General features: G+C 36.8%; 1 protein-coding gene across 4 annotated transcripts in view; it reads left to right on the top strand.

Annotated features, from left to right (window-relative positions):
• Window positions 1–14038, top strand: part of ENPP1 (ectonucleotide pyrophosphatase/phosphodiesterase 1) — a gene marked incomplete at its 5' end in the record, with an annotated part of 70891 nt that extends 56853 nt beyond the window's left edge. For all 4 annotated transcript variants that reach the window (XM_082855896.1, XM_082855895.1, XM_082855897.1 and 1 more), the window contains 6 exons: window positions 1098–1252; window positions 2796–2925; window positions 3998–4078; window positions 4914–5046; window positions 6645–6807; window positions 8397–14038. In XM_082855896.1, the coding sequence (XP_082712022.1) occupies window positions 1098–1252; window positions 2796–2925; window positions 3998–4078; window positions 4914–5046; window positions 6645–6807; window positions 8397–8567 (833 nt within the window). In that variant the 3' untranslated portion in view covers window positions 8568–14038. The remainder of the gene's footprint in view (window positions 1–1097; window positions 1253–2795; window positions 2926–3997; window positions 4079–4913; window positions 5047–6644; window positions 6808–8396) is intronic.
• Window positions 14039–15285: the final 1247 nt, after the last annotated feature.

Here is a 15285-nt window from a genome sequence, read left to right as displayed (position 1 = left end):
GATTTTGAAGATATTTATAGGTTTATACACTATTATAATAATAGATCCTCAGATTTCCATTTAAAATACCCATTAGCTTTCTATCTTACCTAATTCTTAGTTAATTATAAGGGAGTATAAATTGATTTATTTATCTAAAGTTATTTCTTCATAACTTTTGAATGAAAGTTAAGAATATGCAGGCAGCTGATGAAATGTGGATATTAAGTATCACTTTGACACAGTCTCTGACCCTTAAGTTACTTGGCTCACAGCTTTTTCTTGCTGGAATAAAAAGGTGAATTATGCATTCATATATGCAGAATCAATGAAGTTCTGCATTCATTTATATGAATGAAGTTCTGTTCATATAGAACTTCTCTATATAAAATCTCTGTAAATGTTCAGATTAGAGAAATCTCTGATGGCCCCATGGTGGCAAAGTTTTGTGGTGAAAAGTGACACCTTGGAACTGAGCAGATATGGGTTTGAATATGAGCTTAGGAACCGTATGTCCATTGAAAAAGCATTTACTCCCTATAAATTGCTGTTTTCTCATCTATAAAATGGGCATATAACCTTAATTCTTAGGGCTCTATAAGAATTAAATTCAATGATGTATACAAAGAACTAAAAAAGCATCTGATGCTTGGAAAAAGGGGCAGTAAACGGTATACATACTACTGTTGTTTCATTCAGTGTAGTCTCATCATTTCAGTTTTGAACTTTTGCTTTCCAGGTACACACATCATCCAGAAAATTTTCCTTCTGTAGTGTATCCTGGAAAATAAGTAATAAAGACAATGTTAAAGTATTTTAGTAATATAATTTAAGTCCTAATTGCTGAAATTCCTAGCAATTTCATGTAGTGTCTTGTGATATCTTAGTATTACATTGATCTTTCAGAATCTTCATAGGCAAAAACTGCAGTGAACTCCTTTTATTGTAAATTGTTTATAGTTCTGCTCTTTGTAATTAGTTTAATTTTATAGTTACAAATAATTTTTCAATAGGGTTAAGTAGAGGAAAGAATTAGATCAGTGTATCATTATGTATTATCATATCAGGCACACTAAGTATATTTGAATGGTGGTTTCATTTTCCCCCTGTGACCCAAGAGAAGGCCATTAAGCGTGGCACTCTACCTTATGGAAGACCCAGAGTTCTCTGGAAGAACAGCACTGTCTGTCTGCTTTACCAGCACCAGTTTGTGAGTGGTTACAGCCATGACATCCTGATGCCCCTTTGGACAGCCTACACCGTCGACAGAAATGCAAGTATTTGTCACCTCTTTATCTCTGTGTGGTTATTTTGTATTATCATTAAGCAAAACATTGAAAGCATAGTTTCTCACTGTCAATCTTGGCTCTGTAATCAGTTCCCAAATTAGAAGATCACTGAACTGAGAGTCAGAAAAATTAGATTCTGGTTCTAGCTCTGCTGCTAACTAGCTACGTGACTTTGACACTCAGAGCGAACTTCTTTTGTGAAATGAGGGTGTGCAGTGAAGATTTCTCCCTTGCTTTTGTTTTTTCTCAGTTTTAATATTTGATGATTCTAATTTCTAATTTAATGAACTCAGTTTTACAATCAGTTTATCTCAAAATACATAGCTGTGTAAGTACAAGGATCTCCCTTGGCTGCCCAAATCGTAGGGGGTCCTCAGTGATGGAGAAGGCCATTAAAGTTCACTTACCTCACTGTGTATACCACCTATAGGAAGACACCCACACCAAACCAGGGAAAGGTCAGGGATCCTGTCTACCACCCAGACTAGAAGAGTTTGGCTTTGAAAGAAGTAGGGGAAAATATCCCAGAATAAGACCACCATTCCCCCTCACTGTCATCCCTTGGGTGCAGTGGTAGAAAGATAAATGATGAAGGAAATAGGCCTTGAGAAAGAGAATGGGGGGAGGAGATGAGATTTAGATCTTATCCGGAAGTGAAGTTTTAAACTAGGCTGACCAGATTTTCAAAAACTGAAAATGTCTGGCAAGCTATAGGATGCCCTTAAGGGATGGAAAGGGGATTTGAGAGAGCTTAGTTGACTGTAGCAGTTAGATTTTAAAAACAGAGCTTTTGTTACTACTCACTAAGACTGCTAAATAAAAAGATAGGGAGACGTGTATATATATGTAATTTCGGTATATTGAATACACACAGACATTTCACATATTAACATGTTTTTACCTTAATTTGATTTTTAATTTTTAAAGAGCATCTTCAAACACTTTAAACACATTTTACTTGACTTTGTAGTATATAGCAGTTTACCCAGTGTTTTGTAGGTCCCCATCCTATTTATTGTTGTTTAATACCTTAATTATGGTGTTCTTGGACTCTGAATTTTCAGTCTTCTTATATAATGAAAGCTGCAAAAATTCAGAGTCATCACTACTCCTGAGATTTTCATATCGAATTGCTGTTCAGTGGCCTTTCTCCACCCCCTAAGCCCCACTACTTTTGTTGTTGTGGCTGTGTTGGATATGAAAGAGTCTGATCTCTAAAAATCAGCAATTCACTACACAAAAGTTTGAAACTGAGTAGACAAAAACATTATAAACAAAATTAGCACAACATAGTAGGAAAATATTTGCACATATATGATTAATACCCTAATATTTTAAAGAGTTCTTACACTTCGGTTAGAAGCAAGATGAATACTCTCGCAGAAAAATGGAAAATGGTGAAGGACATGAACCGACAGCCAGAACTCCATGATTTTATGTTGTGGTTCACCTTTAACTATTTATAAAACTCTCTCTTTTTCTTCCATATGCCTGATCCCTGATGGTCCTTTTCATTTTGTTCTTCAGGATAGTTTCTCTACAGAAGACTTTTCCAATTGTCTTTACCAGGATCTCCGAATTCCTCTTAGACCTGTCCATAAATGTTCGTTTTATAAAAATAACACTAAACTGAGTTATGGGTTCCTTTCCCCACCACGTAAGTCTCTTCCTCTTTGGCCTTCCCTTTCCCTTATCTTCTCTCTCTCTTGCATTTCCTTTTCTTTCTTATGGGGCAGTGTACATCTTGTTTATTTATTGGTGAAAACTGTGAATGGGAGATAGAACTATTAGGGAAAATTGTCAAGTGTCTAAAACTTGAGTTTTGGAAACCTTTTTACTTTTGTTTGGAGGGTGATGGATTTAGTGCAGGCACTGTAGGTAGAACATTCTTCACTTTTCTGCATTTCTTTTCAACAGAATTTGGGAAAACTCAGGTCAGAAGGATGCATCAGGGTTCTTAGGAAGGAGATATCATTTTGTTGTTTGAAAAGAAGAATGTGACTTGTCAAAGAATTAGGTAAAGGGAGAGCCTAAGTGTGCTTGTTCTTTCACTGATACAAGGCCCCCAGGGAATGGCTTTTTTGGAAGTTAAGTGTTCTGTGTTTTCAAGTGGCAGACTTGTATGTGAATGAGAAGACAATTTGAATCTGTCCTAAAAAGGCAAAACTCAGAAGCCTCCAGGTGCTCAAATACACTCAATATCCAATCGAGTCCCCAGAGCGAGCTTCTGAAGTCAGAACTTGGCTATTGCATTATAAAAATAGACAGGTCTAAGCCAGAAGTCCATACAAAGAAGCCTTGTACGGCATTTTGGGGCAGACATCCTGTGATGTTTTTTCTAGTTAGTAGGTGTTGTTCTGAAGCCAGATATTCTCTTTTTTTCTTTTCACTCTGAGAGAGTTTGAGGAAAGAAGATTGTTAACACTATATACTTTAGTCGAAATAAGGCAAATGAGGTAAAGTTTGAATATGTTTAATTTGGGAGCTTCATGTTAAAGATTCTGTTTCATTGATAAATTCATCTTGAAGAAGAAAAGATCCAAATATTTTGTTGTTTTTAAGGAACTTGACCAAACACATTGCATTTCCCCTTGACCCAGTACCTGGGAAAGTTTTACAAGTTTAAGATGATACTCAGCTGATGTTTTTAAATGCCTCCCATGAGAAAGTATAATTCCTGGTGTTATTTGTGAAGAATGAAATAGTTGACCTTGTTATTTTCTTTGTAGAATTAAATAAAGGTTCAAGTCAAGTATATTCTGAAGCATTGCTTACTACTAATATAGTGCCCATGTACCAGAGTTTTCAAGGTAAAAAATTTTAATCTTATATCTCATAATTTCAATGAATTTCCCTAAATTATAGGTATGATTTATATGTACTAAGACTGATGCTCTAAATTAAATGACTAAACATCAGATATGTTCTTATAGGTTTGTTTAACTTTGAGAATACCAGTACATAAAAAATTCTACAAGTATTAGAATTATGGTATATTCCTATAGTTATTATTATGCTTTGTACTTAAATGTTTACAAGCATTTCTGGTGGAAAAAGTATGTAATGTTCTTCCTAAGTTATGTAGCTAATACGGTCTACTAGCATATATTAAATTTCAGTCTATTGTACTATTTAACTATTTGAAAGTTCTTGATAATTGTTTTTTATTTTAAAATGAATAGATTTTACATCATTATTAATTATTGCAATACTTGACTCTTATAAGAATAAGTACACATTTATACTTTGTGACATATAGAATTTCAAAATATAGAGCATACAAGGAAATTTTTACTCTAATTTACATCTAGAATGCTTTTGAATATTTCAGAAAAATTCAGATATTAACAATAAATTTGAATAACCTGCCTTGTGTTCATGATTTTTTTTTTATGCTTAATGATGATGTGTGATCACAGCTTCATGATAATGCCCATGTTTAAGGATGGCTGAAATAGAGTTGAATTCAGCATTTGCTGGTTAGTCCTTCCAAGGGCCAAAGCTGAACAGTGTATTTTTTGGCCAAACTTGACTTTATCCCTAATTATGACAGACGCTAATTTGGAATCATGGTGTTGATTTATTTCACATGACAACATGGCGCCTTGTTCTTTTGAAACTATACTGTCCTCCTCCTTGTTTCAGTTACATGGCACTACTTTCATGGCACCCTACTGCAAAGGTATGCTGAAGAAAGAAATGGTCTCAATGTTGTCAGTGGTCCCGTCTTTGATTTTGATTATGACGGACATTATGATTCCCTGGAGACTCTGAAACAGTAAGAACGTATTTCATTTCCTCTTAAAAACAGCTCTCAAGTGAGATTACCATCCAGCTGAGTCAGCAGAACCTTTTCTATCTGATACTGTTCATATTTATGTACATGACATTTCTGATTACGCTGGAAGCCCCTTGAAATATCTGATTAATTTTGATGTTTTGCTCAGTGTTAAATATTTTTTAGATGAAAGTAGTGTTTATCGCCCACTCAGCTCAGATGAATAATTCTGTAGTTCCTATTAAATACTGAACTCTGCCTTTGTTAAGAAGATAACATCAGTGTTGAAAATCTCTCTGTGGGGCTGTTGTTAAGATACTGTCTCAACTTGCATACTGCCAATTAGAAGATGAAGAATGATATAGTGTGGCTGGAGGCACCCCGAGTCAAGGAAGCAGAAGGCTTATAAAGCGGTAGTGCCCCAGGGTTGCCCCTGGTCTAATGTCACAGCTTTTACCCAACTCTGCCGGGAGGGGATGATACAGTGACCTTCTTGAGAAGCCATCAGTGGTGCTGTTTTTATAAAGGAGAGGGGAAGAACATTTTAGAGACTAGTATCTTTATTAAAACAATAATTAACAATATTTTGGGGAGCAATTTTGTTGCTATTCAGACTGTAAGAAAAAGAGAGTGAAACATCCACTGAGATTCAGCCCCTTTCTGAGAACCACTCACTCAGGCAGATTTAGAGATTACTGTTTACACACATACACCTGTGACCACTTTAGTTTGTAAAATTACATTTTTCTTTTTGTTGTTTTTACTATATCCCTTGAGGCATAAAGGTCCCGTGTAAATGCCTCAGAGATGACAGCAGGAGAACGGGTAAAGAAGAGAACTTACACCTTTCCCATTCACAGCTTCAACCAGCGCGCTGTTTCCATCTATTTTATGTATCATGGTTCCATATACGATTACGTTTAAAAACAATGATACCACTACCTTAAATTTTGAAAGATGCTAAAATACCACCCAAACAAATCTAGGTTGTCTTTTTTAAAAATTTCAAACAAATCTAGTTTTGAGACCAAAGGAAATGGCAGAATTAAAATGAGGTAAAAGTGTCACTTGGGACACCTTTGAGAATATGCTTCAATTAAAAAACAAAAAGTTGTGGGATAGGAAAGAAGATCCAGGTAAAACATAGGAGAGTTCATAGGTTCTCTGAAGGATCTAGAATAAAAAAGTCCCAGACCAGTTCTCTTTCACTCTCTGTTCATAACTGCCTAGAATATAAAAGACTATCAGTAATGCTTTAGAGTCTTGGTTGTACAAATTCAAAATTGATATTTTTCTCTTTAGTGTCTCAATTTCAGTTTGTTAATGTAGAATTACCCCCCCAAAAATCCAAAGTTTAATAAATTTCTATAGAAAATCACATTATTTGGATTGTGTTTAGCTGTCTTCTAATTCTTATTCTTTCTCCATCTGGCAGAAGACGTTGAGGTATTATGATAACTAGCTTCTTACAGTATGTTTAATTATTTGACTGAATTTTATTTTGGGATGTATTGTATTAACAATATACTTGAGTGAAATATTCAATAAGAGGAAGATAGTTATTTCTTTCTTAAAGTGAATATTACCATATTTTACAGAAACAGCAGAATCATCCGTAATCAAGAAATTCTGATTCCAACTCACTTCTTCATTGTGCTCACAAGTTGTAAAGATACATCTCAGACTCCCTCACAGTGTGAAAATCTAGATACCTTGGCTTTCATTTTGCCTCACAGGACTGATAACAGTGAGAGCTGTGCTGTAAGTAACCTTTTTTAATTTACCTTAAACATTGATACATAAATATGTTTGTGTGTGTCATATCTAACATAACTGGTACATACATGTACTTCGAAATTATAGGGTGGTTTTAAATTTGACCCTCTAAGATGACATATCTTCAGAGAAGATCATTCTTGTCTCTTAAAAGCACTAACAGTAAGATCAAAATGTCAAAACTTAGTGACTTCGTATGGCTTAGCCATTAAATCCATGTATGAATTCTGGGCCCTTCCCTGCAAAAAAAGGCAGCAATAGACTTATGCTTACATTTCACTGACCACAGTGATGTTAAGTGCCATGAATTAGGCACTGAGTTTCTTTTCCATCTGTACATTCCAAAAGCTATGGTACCGATATCTTAAATACAAGCGTTTAACAAATTCTATAATGGCAGTGTAATTAGAAGACACTAAATATTGAACGTGATCCAGAAGGAGGATTATTTGAAGGTGTATCACACATACTTACAGAAATGGTGACTAAGGATTAGCTGGATATTGGCCTGAGAGAACAGATCCCTTGTGTGTACTTTTTATTTATTCCTGTAAATATTGGAACAGATGGCAGATATCTACTGGCCAAGTAGTCTATTGAGTCAGAGAGTGAGGACTGCTGCAGAGGAGGAGACCGAGTGGAGCAGCAGTTTTGGGTAGTGGATGATTGGAGGCTAATGGGAAAGTGGAAATTATTGGTCTGTTCCTTTGTATGTGAAACGTCTATATTTGCCATTTCCAACTAACAATATCTTAAGGGTACATGAACCTTTATTGAAGTATGCCTTTAAAGTATAATCATAGCACACCAACCAGTGGATATATTCTTCATCTGACTTTCTCCAGTAGCCATTTTCAGAAAAATGTATACCAACACATGGATGTATGATTTCCATCCCTATTACCTGCCTTAGCTACCATCTCTGCTTCCACGTGCCAGAGCATAAGGCTTTAATTCTTTTTTGATCTCATATTAGCTAAAACTTCACTACCTCACCAGAAATGAAAGTGCGTTTTACCACTTCCCCTAATCCTTTCTTCATCGCAACCACATAGATAACTGATTCGGATAAGAACTAGCATTTGTACAGTGCATTTGCACACATCGTTACATTTGATCTTCAGAGTAACCCAGTAAGGAGGGTGCAGGTAAGAGAATTAGGATTCAGATGTTAAATAACTTGCCTCAGTTTACCTGGTAGGATAATGGTAGAAACAGGACTTGAATCCAAGTTTCTTTATGCTAATTTCCATATTCTTTCTACATGGTATGTTGCTTCTGTTTTCTAACATTTTTTAACCCCATACTGTTGACGTTTCTTGCACCAAAGTAATAGAGGAACATCTGTTCCACATATACTTTACCAGATTTGATACATCTATTAAACAAGCATGCATGGTACATATTAGATAGCGAGCTACTCAAGAGCAGGGATTATGCCTAACAGCTCTCGTGGTATATGCCATTTAAAAGCCAAGGTGTCATGGCTGATTAAAATGGGGGAGATGGAAAGTTCATAGGGAAGGTTAATTGACTGCTCTCCAGTGACTTTTCTTCCTTTCCCACGCTCATAGCATGGGAAGCATGAATCCTCATGGGTTGAAGAGTTGTTGAGGCGACACAGAGCTCGAATCACAGATGTTGAACACATCACTGGACTCAGCTTCTATCAAGAAAGAAAAGAGCCAATTTCAGACATTTTAAAGTTGAAAACACATTTGCCAACCTTTGACCAAGAAGGCTGATGTTTTTTATTCCAAAACCACGCCGTAAATCTTTTTGAAAGAACCTTCTATTTTATACATCCTCTATTTACACTATTGCATTGTTTGGAGACTGTTGACCAGAGTTAGAACTGGGAATCCTCTTGTGATACACAACCATCTCAGGGAAACTTGTGGCCTCCGCATAACAGTAGGAAAGTGTTCCTATTGAGTCACGCACGTGTCTGAATGTGTAAGAATTGTTCAGATTTGGGAATAAAGACAGACCATACCTAAAACTGCTCTTCTACTTCTCTTAAGGGCAGAAGTAGCTGTGAACATTCTCTGGACACCAGATGTTTGAATCTTACTATCATTAATAAACTTCTATGTTGCTGGCAAACACTACACTAATGAGTAGGATTGGAATAGGCCATGTTTCATTCGTTTCTTCATAAGAATTGAAAAGTGATTCTGGATCCTTTTTAACTTGGAGTTTATTTTAATTTTAATCATAAAAGTTAATGGAAGCAACAATATTTGAGGCCCTATTTCTGTCTTTTCTGTACAGCCCCTCAAAAGCCAAAGTATGTAATCCTGTGTTGTTTTTTAACTGTGACTGGGCTTCTTCAGATTTAATGATTCTTTCAAGTTAAACTTTGAGGGAAGACCTGTATTGAGTACATCTTTTTTATAAAATTTTACTCAACATGTGTACCAAAGAAGAAAAATATTCCCATCCTTCTCACTGGTATTTAACATAGGTTGAAAATAACTCCCCAAATGGTGGTTTTAGACTGTTAAAAGTGTGTCTTGTCTTAGTGAAGTTTCACAGAGCTTGTCAACTCATGCAAGGTGGCATTTTTCATCCAGATAGTAGGAATGTTTTCCTCTGTGCACAAAAAACGATGCTACCAGCAGCAGAGCTATACTGTTCTGAGCTGTTCATTTTGAAGTTCCATTGATTTGAAGAGAATGTGTTACCATCATTTTATATTTTCTCGGTAGTCATGATAAATGAACTTGATTTCTCTGCTTCATAGACTATACCCTTTAGTACCAACCTGTGGACTTTCAAAAGCTACATTCACTTTTAGGCTACTTGGGTCTGATATAAGTGCTATATTAATTCAACAAAGATCTGTATTTGTCCTTCATATGATACTTGTTCTTCAAAAGCATAGGGGCCACAAAGACCTAATTTAGATAATACAATTTGCATCTGAAAATTATTTACTAATTTAGAAAGTCTCATTGGTTTTGTTTTAGTCCCACAGATCCCTGAGGTTCTGTACATTTTTTTTCCCCAGTCTGTTTTTTTCTTTGTTGTTCAGATTGGGTAATTTCTGTTTTTCTGTCTACAAGTTCACGGATTCTCTCCTCTGTCTAATCCATTCTGCTGTTGAGCCCACCCACTGATTTTTATATTTCAGCTATTGTGTTTTTTTATTTCTAAAATTTCCATTTGATTCTTCTTTGTAGCTTTTATTTCTTTGCTGAGAAATTTTATCTCTTTGCTGAGACTTTCCATTTTTGCATTTGTTTCAAACATGTTCATAATTGCTTCCTGAAGATTTTTATGATGGCTGTTGTAAAATCCTTGTCAGATAATTTCTACGTGTGTCATCTTTGTGTTCGCATCTATTGTCTTTTTTCATTCAAAAAGATTTTTCTGGTTCTTGTTGTAGTGAATGATTTTCAGCTGAAACCTGGATATTTTAGGGATTATGTATGAAACTAGGGATCTTATTTAAACCTTCTGTTTTAGCTGACTTTCTCTGTCATCACCCTAGCAGGGGAATTGGAGGCACTGTTTCATTATTGCCAGGTTCCTTACTCAGCCTCTATTGACATGGGGTAAGAGGGGACCCTTGTTACTAGGCAGGGTGAGAATTCAGCTTCCCACTGGGTCTCCATTGATGCTTCCCTGGCTGAGATGTGCAGGGCACCTTGTTACTGCCCCCATGTGGTCTCCACTGATGTTGTGGACAGGGGTGGCAGGGAAAACTTTATTATCACTAAGTTGGAATGAAATTACCAGTTTCCTACTCAGTCTTCTCTGATGCTATCCTGGCAGAGGACTTGGGGCACCTTTTCACAACCTGGCAAACCACTGTCTTTGCTGGCATGGGTGGGATCATGGTCTTTTATGTGGTGTGTAGTTGGAGTGGAGCAGTTATTGTTTTCTCCCTTGCTAGGCCATTCCTCTTCTGGTCCTTTGGCTGGTGAGGTAGCAGGCCTTTCTTGGGACTTCTTTTTGTCTGTACTCGTTGACATTTCCAGGTTGCTGACTTCTTCAGCAACAAGTCTGGCATATATGAACTAAAAGAAAACCCAGCAGAACTCATTACAGTGTTGTTCCTTGGGTCCCGAGATCCCTAGCCTGTCTGCCTTCTCCTCTCCACCTTTCAGAATCTTCCTATGTTTGTTTTATATATAATAACGAAGAGTTTTATCTGCACTTAGCAGAAGGATATCTACTTCTTTATAGAAGTGTCTCATTGATTTTTATATATTTTTCAAAACACATGCAGACACAGTTGCCTCTACGTAGAGCATCTTAGCAGATCTTAATCAAGTGGATAGACGCCTTTCTCCTTTGCCAGACAGCAAGAATACAGAGAAAAGCGAGTTACAATCCTTCTAGTCTTGGTGAGAGAGAGGAGGCAGCAGAAGTGTAAGTGATCCCTAAAAGATGGTGAATGTTACAATGGAGCCATGGGCAGGGTGCCAGGGAGTACAGAGCAGGCACTGGGTGCTGCTTGGCAGTATCAGCAGTGGCTTCCCAGAGGTGGTAATGATTGGGCTAGGACGTGAAAGATGAATTGGAGCTCTGCAGGTGAATAGGTGAAAAAACGGCATTCTAGCCTCCCTTGGGTGGATACATTTGGGGCATTTTTCTCTTGACTGCTACTTCCGATACTTTCTAGAAGTGTCACTGTGACCAACTTACAATATACAACTATTTCATTTTTCTTACTTTGTTAATCTCCCGTTCTTAAAGGAAATGTCAGACTATAAATTCTGTGCTGATTCTTTAAAGGAAAAGGCATCCACATCTGTTCCTGCTTAGCTTTCAGTTGCTCTTATACAATATGCTTTTTTTTCCCTCTTGTCTTGAAAGAGACCCTTTCTTGCACTCTTTCATCTACTTAAGACATGTGACTAGTCCCCAGTTTGAATGGTAAATTCACATGATCATATATGGAAATGTATGTATCCTACTGTTTTCAATAAAGGCTATTCTTTCCTTTTCAAATGCACAGCAAAACCTTTATTTATCCCTAATTTTGCTGCCATGCCTCCAGTCAGTACTTCTTAAATGAGGTAAGTAACTCTCATGCATAATTTTCTAGCTGGTTAGTTTATTCATGGCAGAGCAAAAAATCAGGCGAAACCTAAAGATATTTCCAAGAATCAGAGAAAAGAGGGCAAACCTTAGGGGGAAGAAGGCGAATGTTCAGGTTCTAGCAGGGTAAGGATGTATGCAAAGCATGGTTAGGCCAGTTGGCCTGGTTGGTCCTGTTTAAGGAGATAAGACCCACCGGGATAGAGCTGAACCACTGAGTCCTCCAGGATAGGCTACGGCCACCCCCCCTTGACTGTTTTCTGCCACTAGCTGCAATAACTGTCCAGCCCGGATCTGTGGGTACGTGTTTATCTGTAATTGAAACTGTTGTTTGAACTTCGAAACTAAATGTGATTATACTTCACGCTGAAGCCTGTCACAGGAATTTGGTGTGTGGGTGCTTTCATAAGCACCAAGTTAAATTTTATCATGGCTGTAGTCCAAGGGCATTTTCCCTGATTTTTTGGCCAGTCTAAATATTGTAAGGTAGGGAAAAAAAACCAAAAACCAAAAACTTCTATAGAATAAGTGTCTCTAAGCTAAGAAATGTGAATTTACAAATAAAAGTTGTATATACAGAATCTTGGCTGCTTTCCTGCCTGGACGTGGGTGTGTGTTTGGAGGGTGGGGTCAGGAAGGGCGGGTGGTGGTGTTTCTCCAGGGATTGGTGCTCAGTACAAGGGTTGTAGACAAATAACTCCAGCTGTGTTGTCAGGAGGAGGAAAAAAGATCTGAAGTTCATTTCAGGTTCACAGAGTTAACCATTTCTGATTTGTGACCTATATCCTTGTTTGTGTTATTTTAATTACATTTAGTCGTACTTCTAGGTAACAGCGAGTGACAGGCATATATAAATATCTTTCCAGTATTTCAAATGGTCTGAAACCAGGAGGAAAGTCTCCAACTTGTAACTTCCATAGATTTTTTTTCAACATAAAATTTTTGCATTTATCCTTTCTGTGATAGATAAATAATGAGTGAAAGAAAAGATATTTGCTAGAAATCATATCTGTACCAGAAACCGTAGAGGTATGAAATACGTTTTAGTGTACTAGAAATGAAAGAATCTCTGGAATAGGTATTATACCCATGGGATGGCAAAAGGAAGCAATGTAATCCTACCCCAACGTGGTTGTTTTAAATTTAACTTCATACTTTCACTCAAATCCTCAATTCAAGGGACTATTTGAGGATTTTAATAAAGATATCTAACACATTACTTTAAAAACTCATATCCAATTTCATTATATATCAGAAATTCAGAACTCAGAATCGACTTTGGCTTTCACAGAATAGAGATACAAAACAATTCAATAAACGTCCAGGAAATGAGATTTTTACATCTCTTGATAATTTTGTCCCATGATGTCCAGGTATTTTTCACTATCAAAAATCATTTATGCCTACACTTAGATGGCGTTGCGCTGGGTTTAAATAAAGGAAGCCAAACAGGTCTCAGAACTGAACGTTTATAAGCTAATAAAAACTTGAAACAATTTTAAATAAAAGAGAACAAAATTTTCTCAGTCCAATGAGTAGATCTCATTGCTCAAATTTTCACAATTTAAAAAATCTCAAAATTCTCAATCATAAACTATTCTATACCTTGACACAATTTCACTCTTTTGAAGAGTTACTCACTTTTATTAAGGTCAAAACAGAAACAGGCTGGTAGATCTATGGGGCTTTTATTTGTGGACTTGTTTGTTTTTAAGATAACGCCACTTTTTAACTTAATAGCACACTTTAAGACACTGCAACTAGATTAGATTCAATTAGATCAAGATTGACAATAAATTTCAAAGCTGTGCTTACTCTGTGTCAAGGAATTAGGCATTAGAGATAAATTGGGGAATAGGACAGATGGGATGCCTGCACCCCTGGTACTTACTTATCAACCTCTTAAGTTCTAGCCCAATGCACATGTCCTTTTGAAACCTCGTCTCTATCCCGCTAAGGGATCGATCGTGGGATCATAGCCTCCTAGACTTTGGAGATTATAAATAGCACATGCCCTCAAGGCTAGACATTCTTAGGTAGTTGCACCCAACTGCCCATGTTCCATAACCTGGGCACAGTGTTGCTAGATGGCATTGAGACCTACTAAGAGATTGTCCCCAGCCCCTCTCTTCCCCCACCGCCCTGCCCCCCCCCCCACCCCATGCTAGGTCTAAATACATGGCTTGCTAAAGGCAACCTGCAACCATAAAAGGAAATAAAATGATTTTAAGGTGATGTGGTTATAGGTGTAAGAGGATTGTTGGCTTCTACTTGGGGCTTCCAGGGAGGGACCTGGCAGGATTGTCTCCTAAAGAGAACACATTACCACAAACCATACAAGGAAAATGAGAAGTCCCAAGAAGCTGCATCATCTATACTTTTCCCAGCCTGTGATCTTCTGTTAAATTTGCTAAGACTGTATCCTTTGAGCTTATCTCCAAAAGCTATAACTTTGATGAGATATATGTTGAGTGATGTTGAATGTGCTCTTTCGCCAGGAGTGCAACTCTATACTGTGAGATTTCTTTCCTCTCAGTGGTTGTAACCGTCAAAGAAAATTAATCAGTCAATCTAAGAAAGAATGGAAAATTTTATTGGAGCCAAATTTGAGGATTATAACCTGGGAAGAGCATCTCAGAAAGCTATGAGAACTCTTCTGCCTGTTAAAAGTCAAGACACAGTTTATATGAGTTTTTTGAGACAGATGGCTGTACATTAAATGATGTATTATTGACAGTTTACATAATCCAGATTTAAGTGCCATGATGGTGGGTCATGTGATCCTTTACAAGATTAAGAAGGAATGTTATCTTCTGAGGACTTGTCTTGTTGATGCTAGGAGAATGTTGCTGTTTATGATTGAGCAGGTATTCCTGCTGAAGGGGAAGGTTTGGTAAATGCATAATGCTGATACACAATGCACAGTAGGGGGAGAGGGGAGGACAAAGGGCAGAAAAGAATTTTTATGTTTAAATTTTTCCTGTCTTGCCATAAATATGAATTTTATTTCACATAACTCTCATTTGGTATTTAGCATGTTTCTTAAATTGATATATTCCTTTCATGTATTTATTGTCTTGTCTGCAAAGTCATCTGTCACTGAGAGCAGAAATAATCTTTATATCCTCTGTTTCTAGCACAATGCCTGGCACATAGTAGTTGCTCAATTTAAAAAATGCCCAGGTGAATAAAAACCAATGAGATGACCCTAGCAAAATATCCATTTAAGATAGCCAAGGAATCACAGGTTACAGAAATGCAGCTGGAGGACAATCACACTGAAATTAATTATTCTTTGCATCCCTAGTTTTTAAGCACCAGATGGAATTTTCAATGGGATATTTTTTAAAAAGAGTTCATCTATAGATAACGTTTCTAGTGCACAATGCAGATTTTTTAAAAAAATAATAA

The sequence above is a fragment of the Leucopleurus acutus genome (genome assembly GCF_964270905.1).
Source record: "Leucopleurus acutus genome assembly, chromosome: 15".
Lineage (NCBI taxonomy): Eukaryota > Metazoa > Chordata > Mammalia > Artiodactyla > Delphinidae > Leucopleurus > Leucopleurus acutus.
The sequence above is the reverse complement of the archived record's forward strand: the minus strand, read 5'-3'. Positions and strand labels throughout refer to the sequence as shown.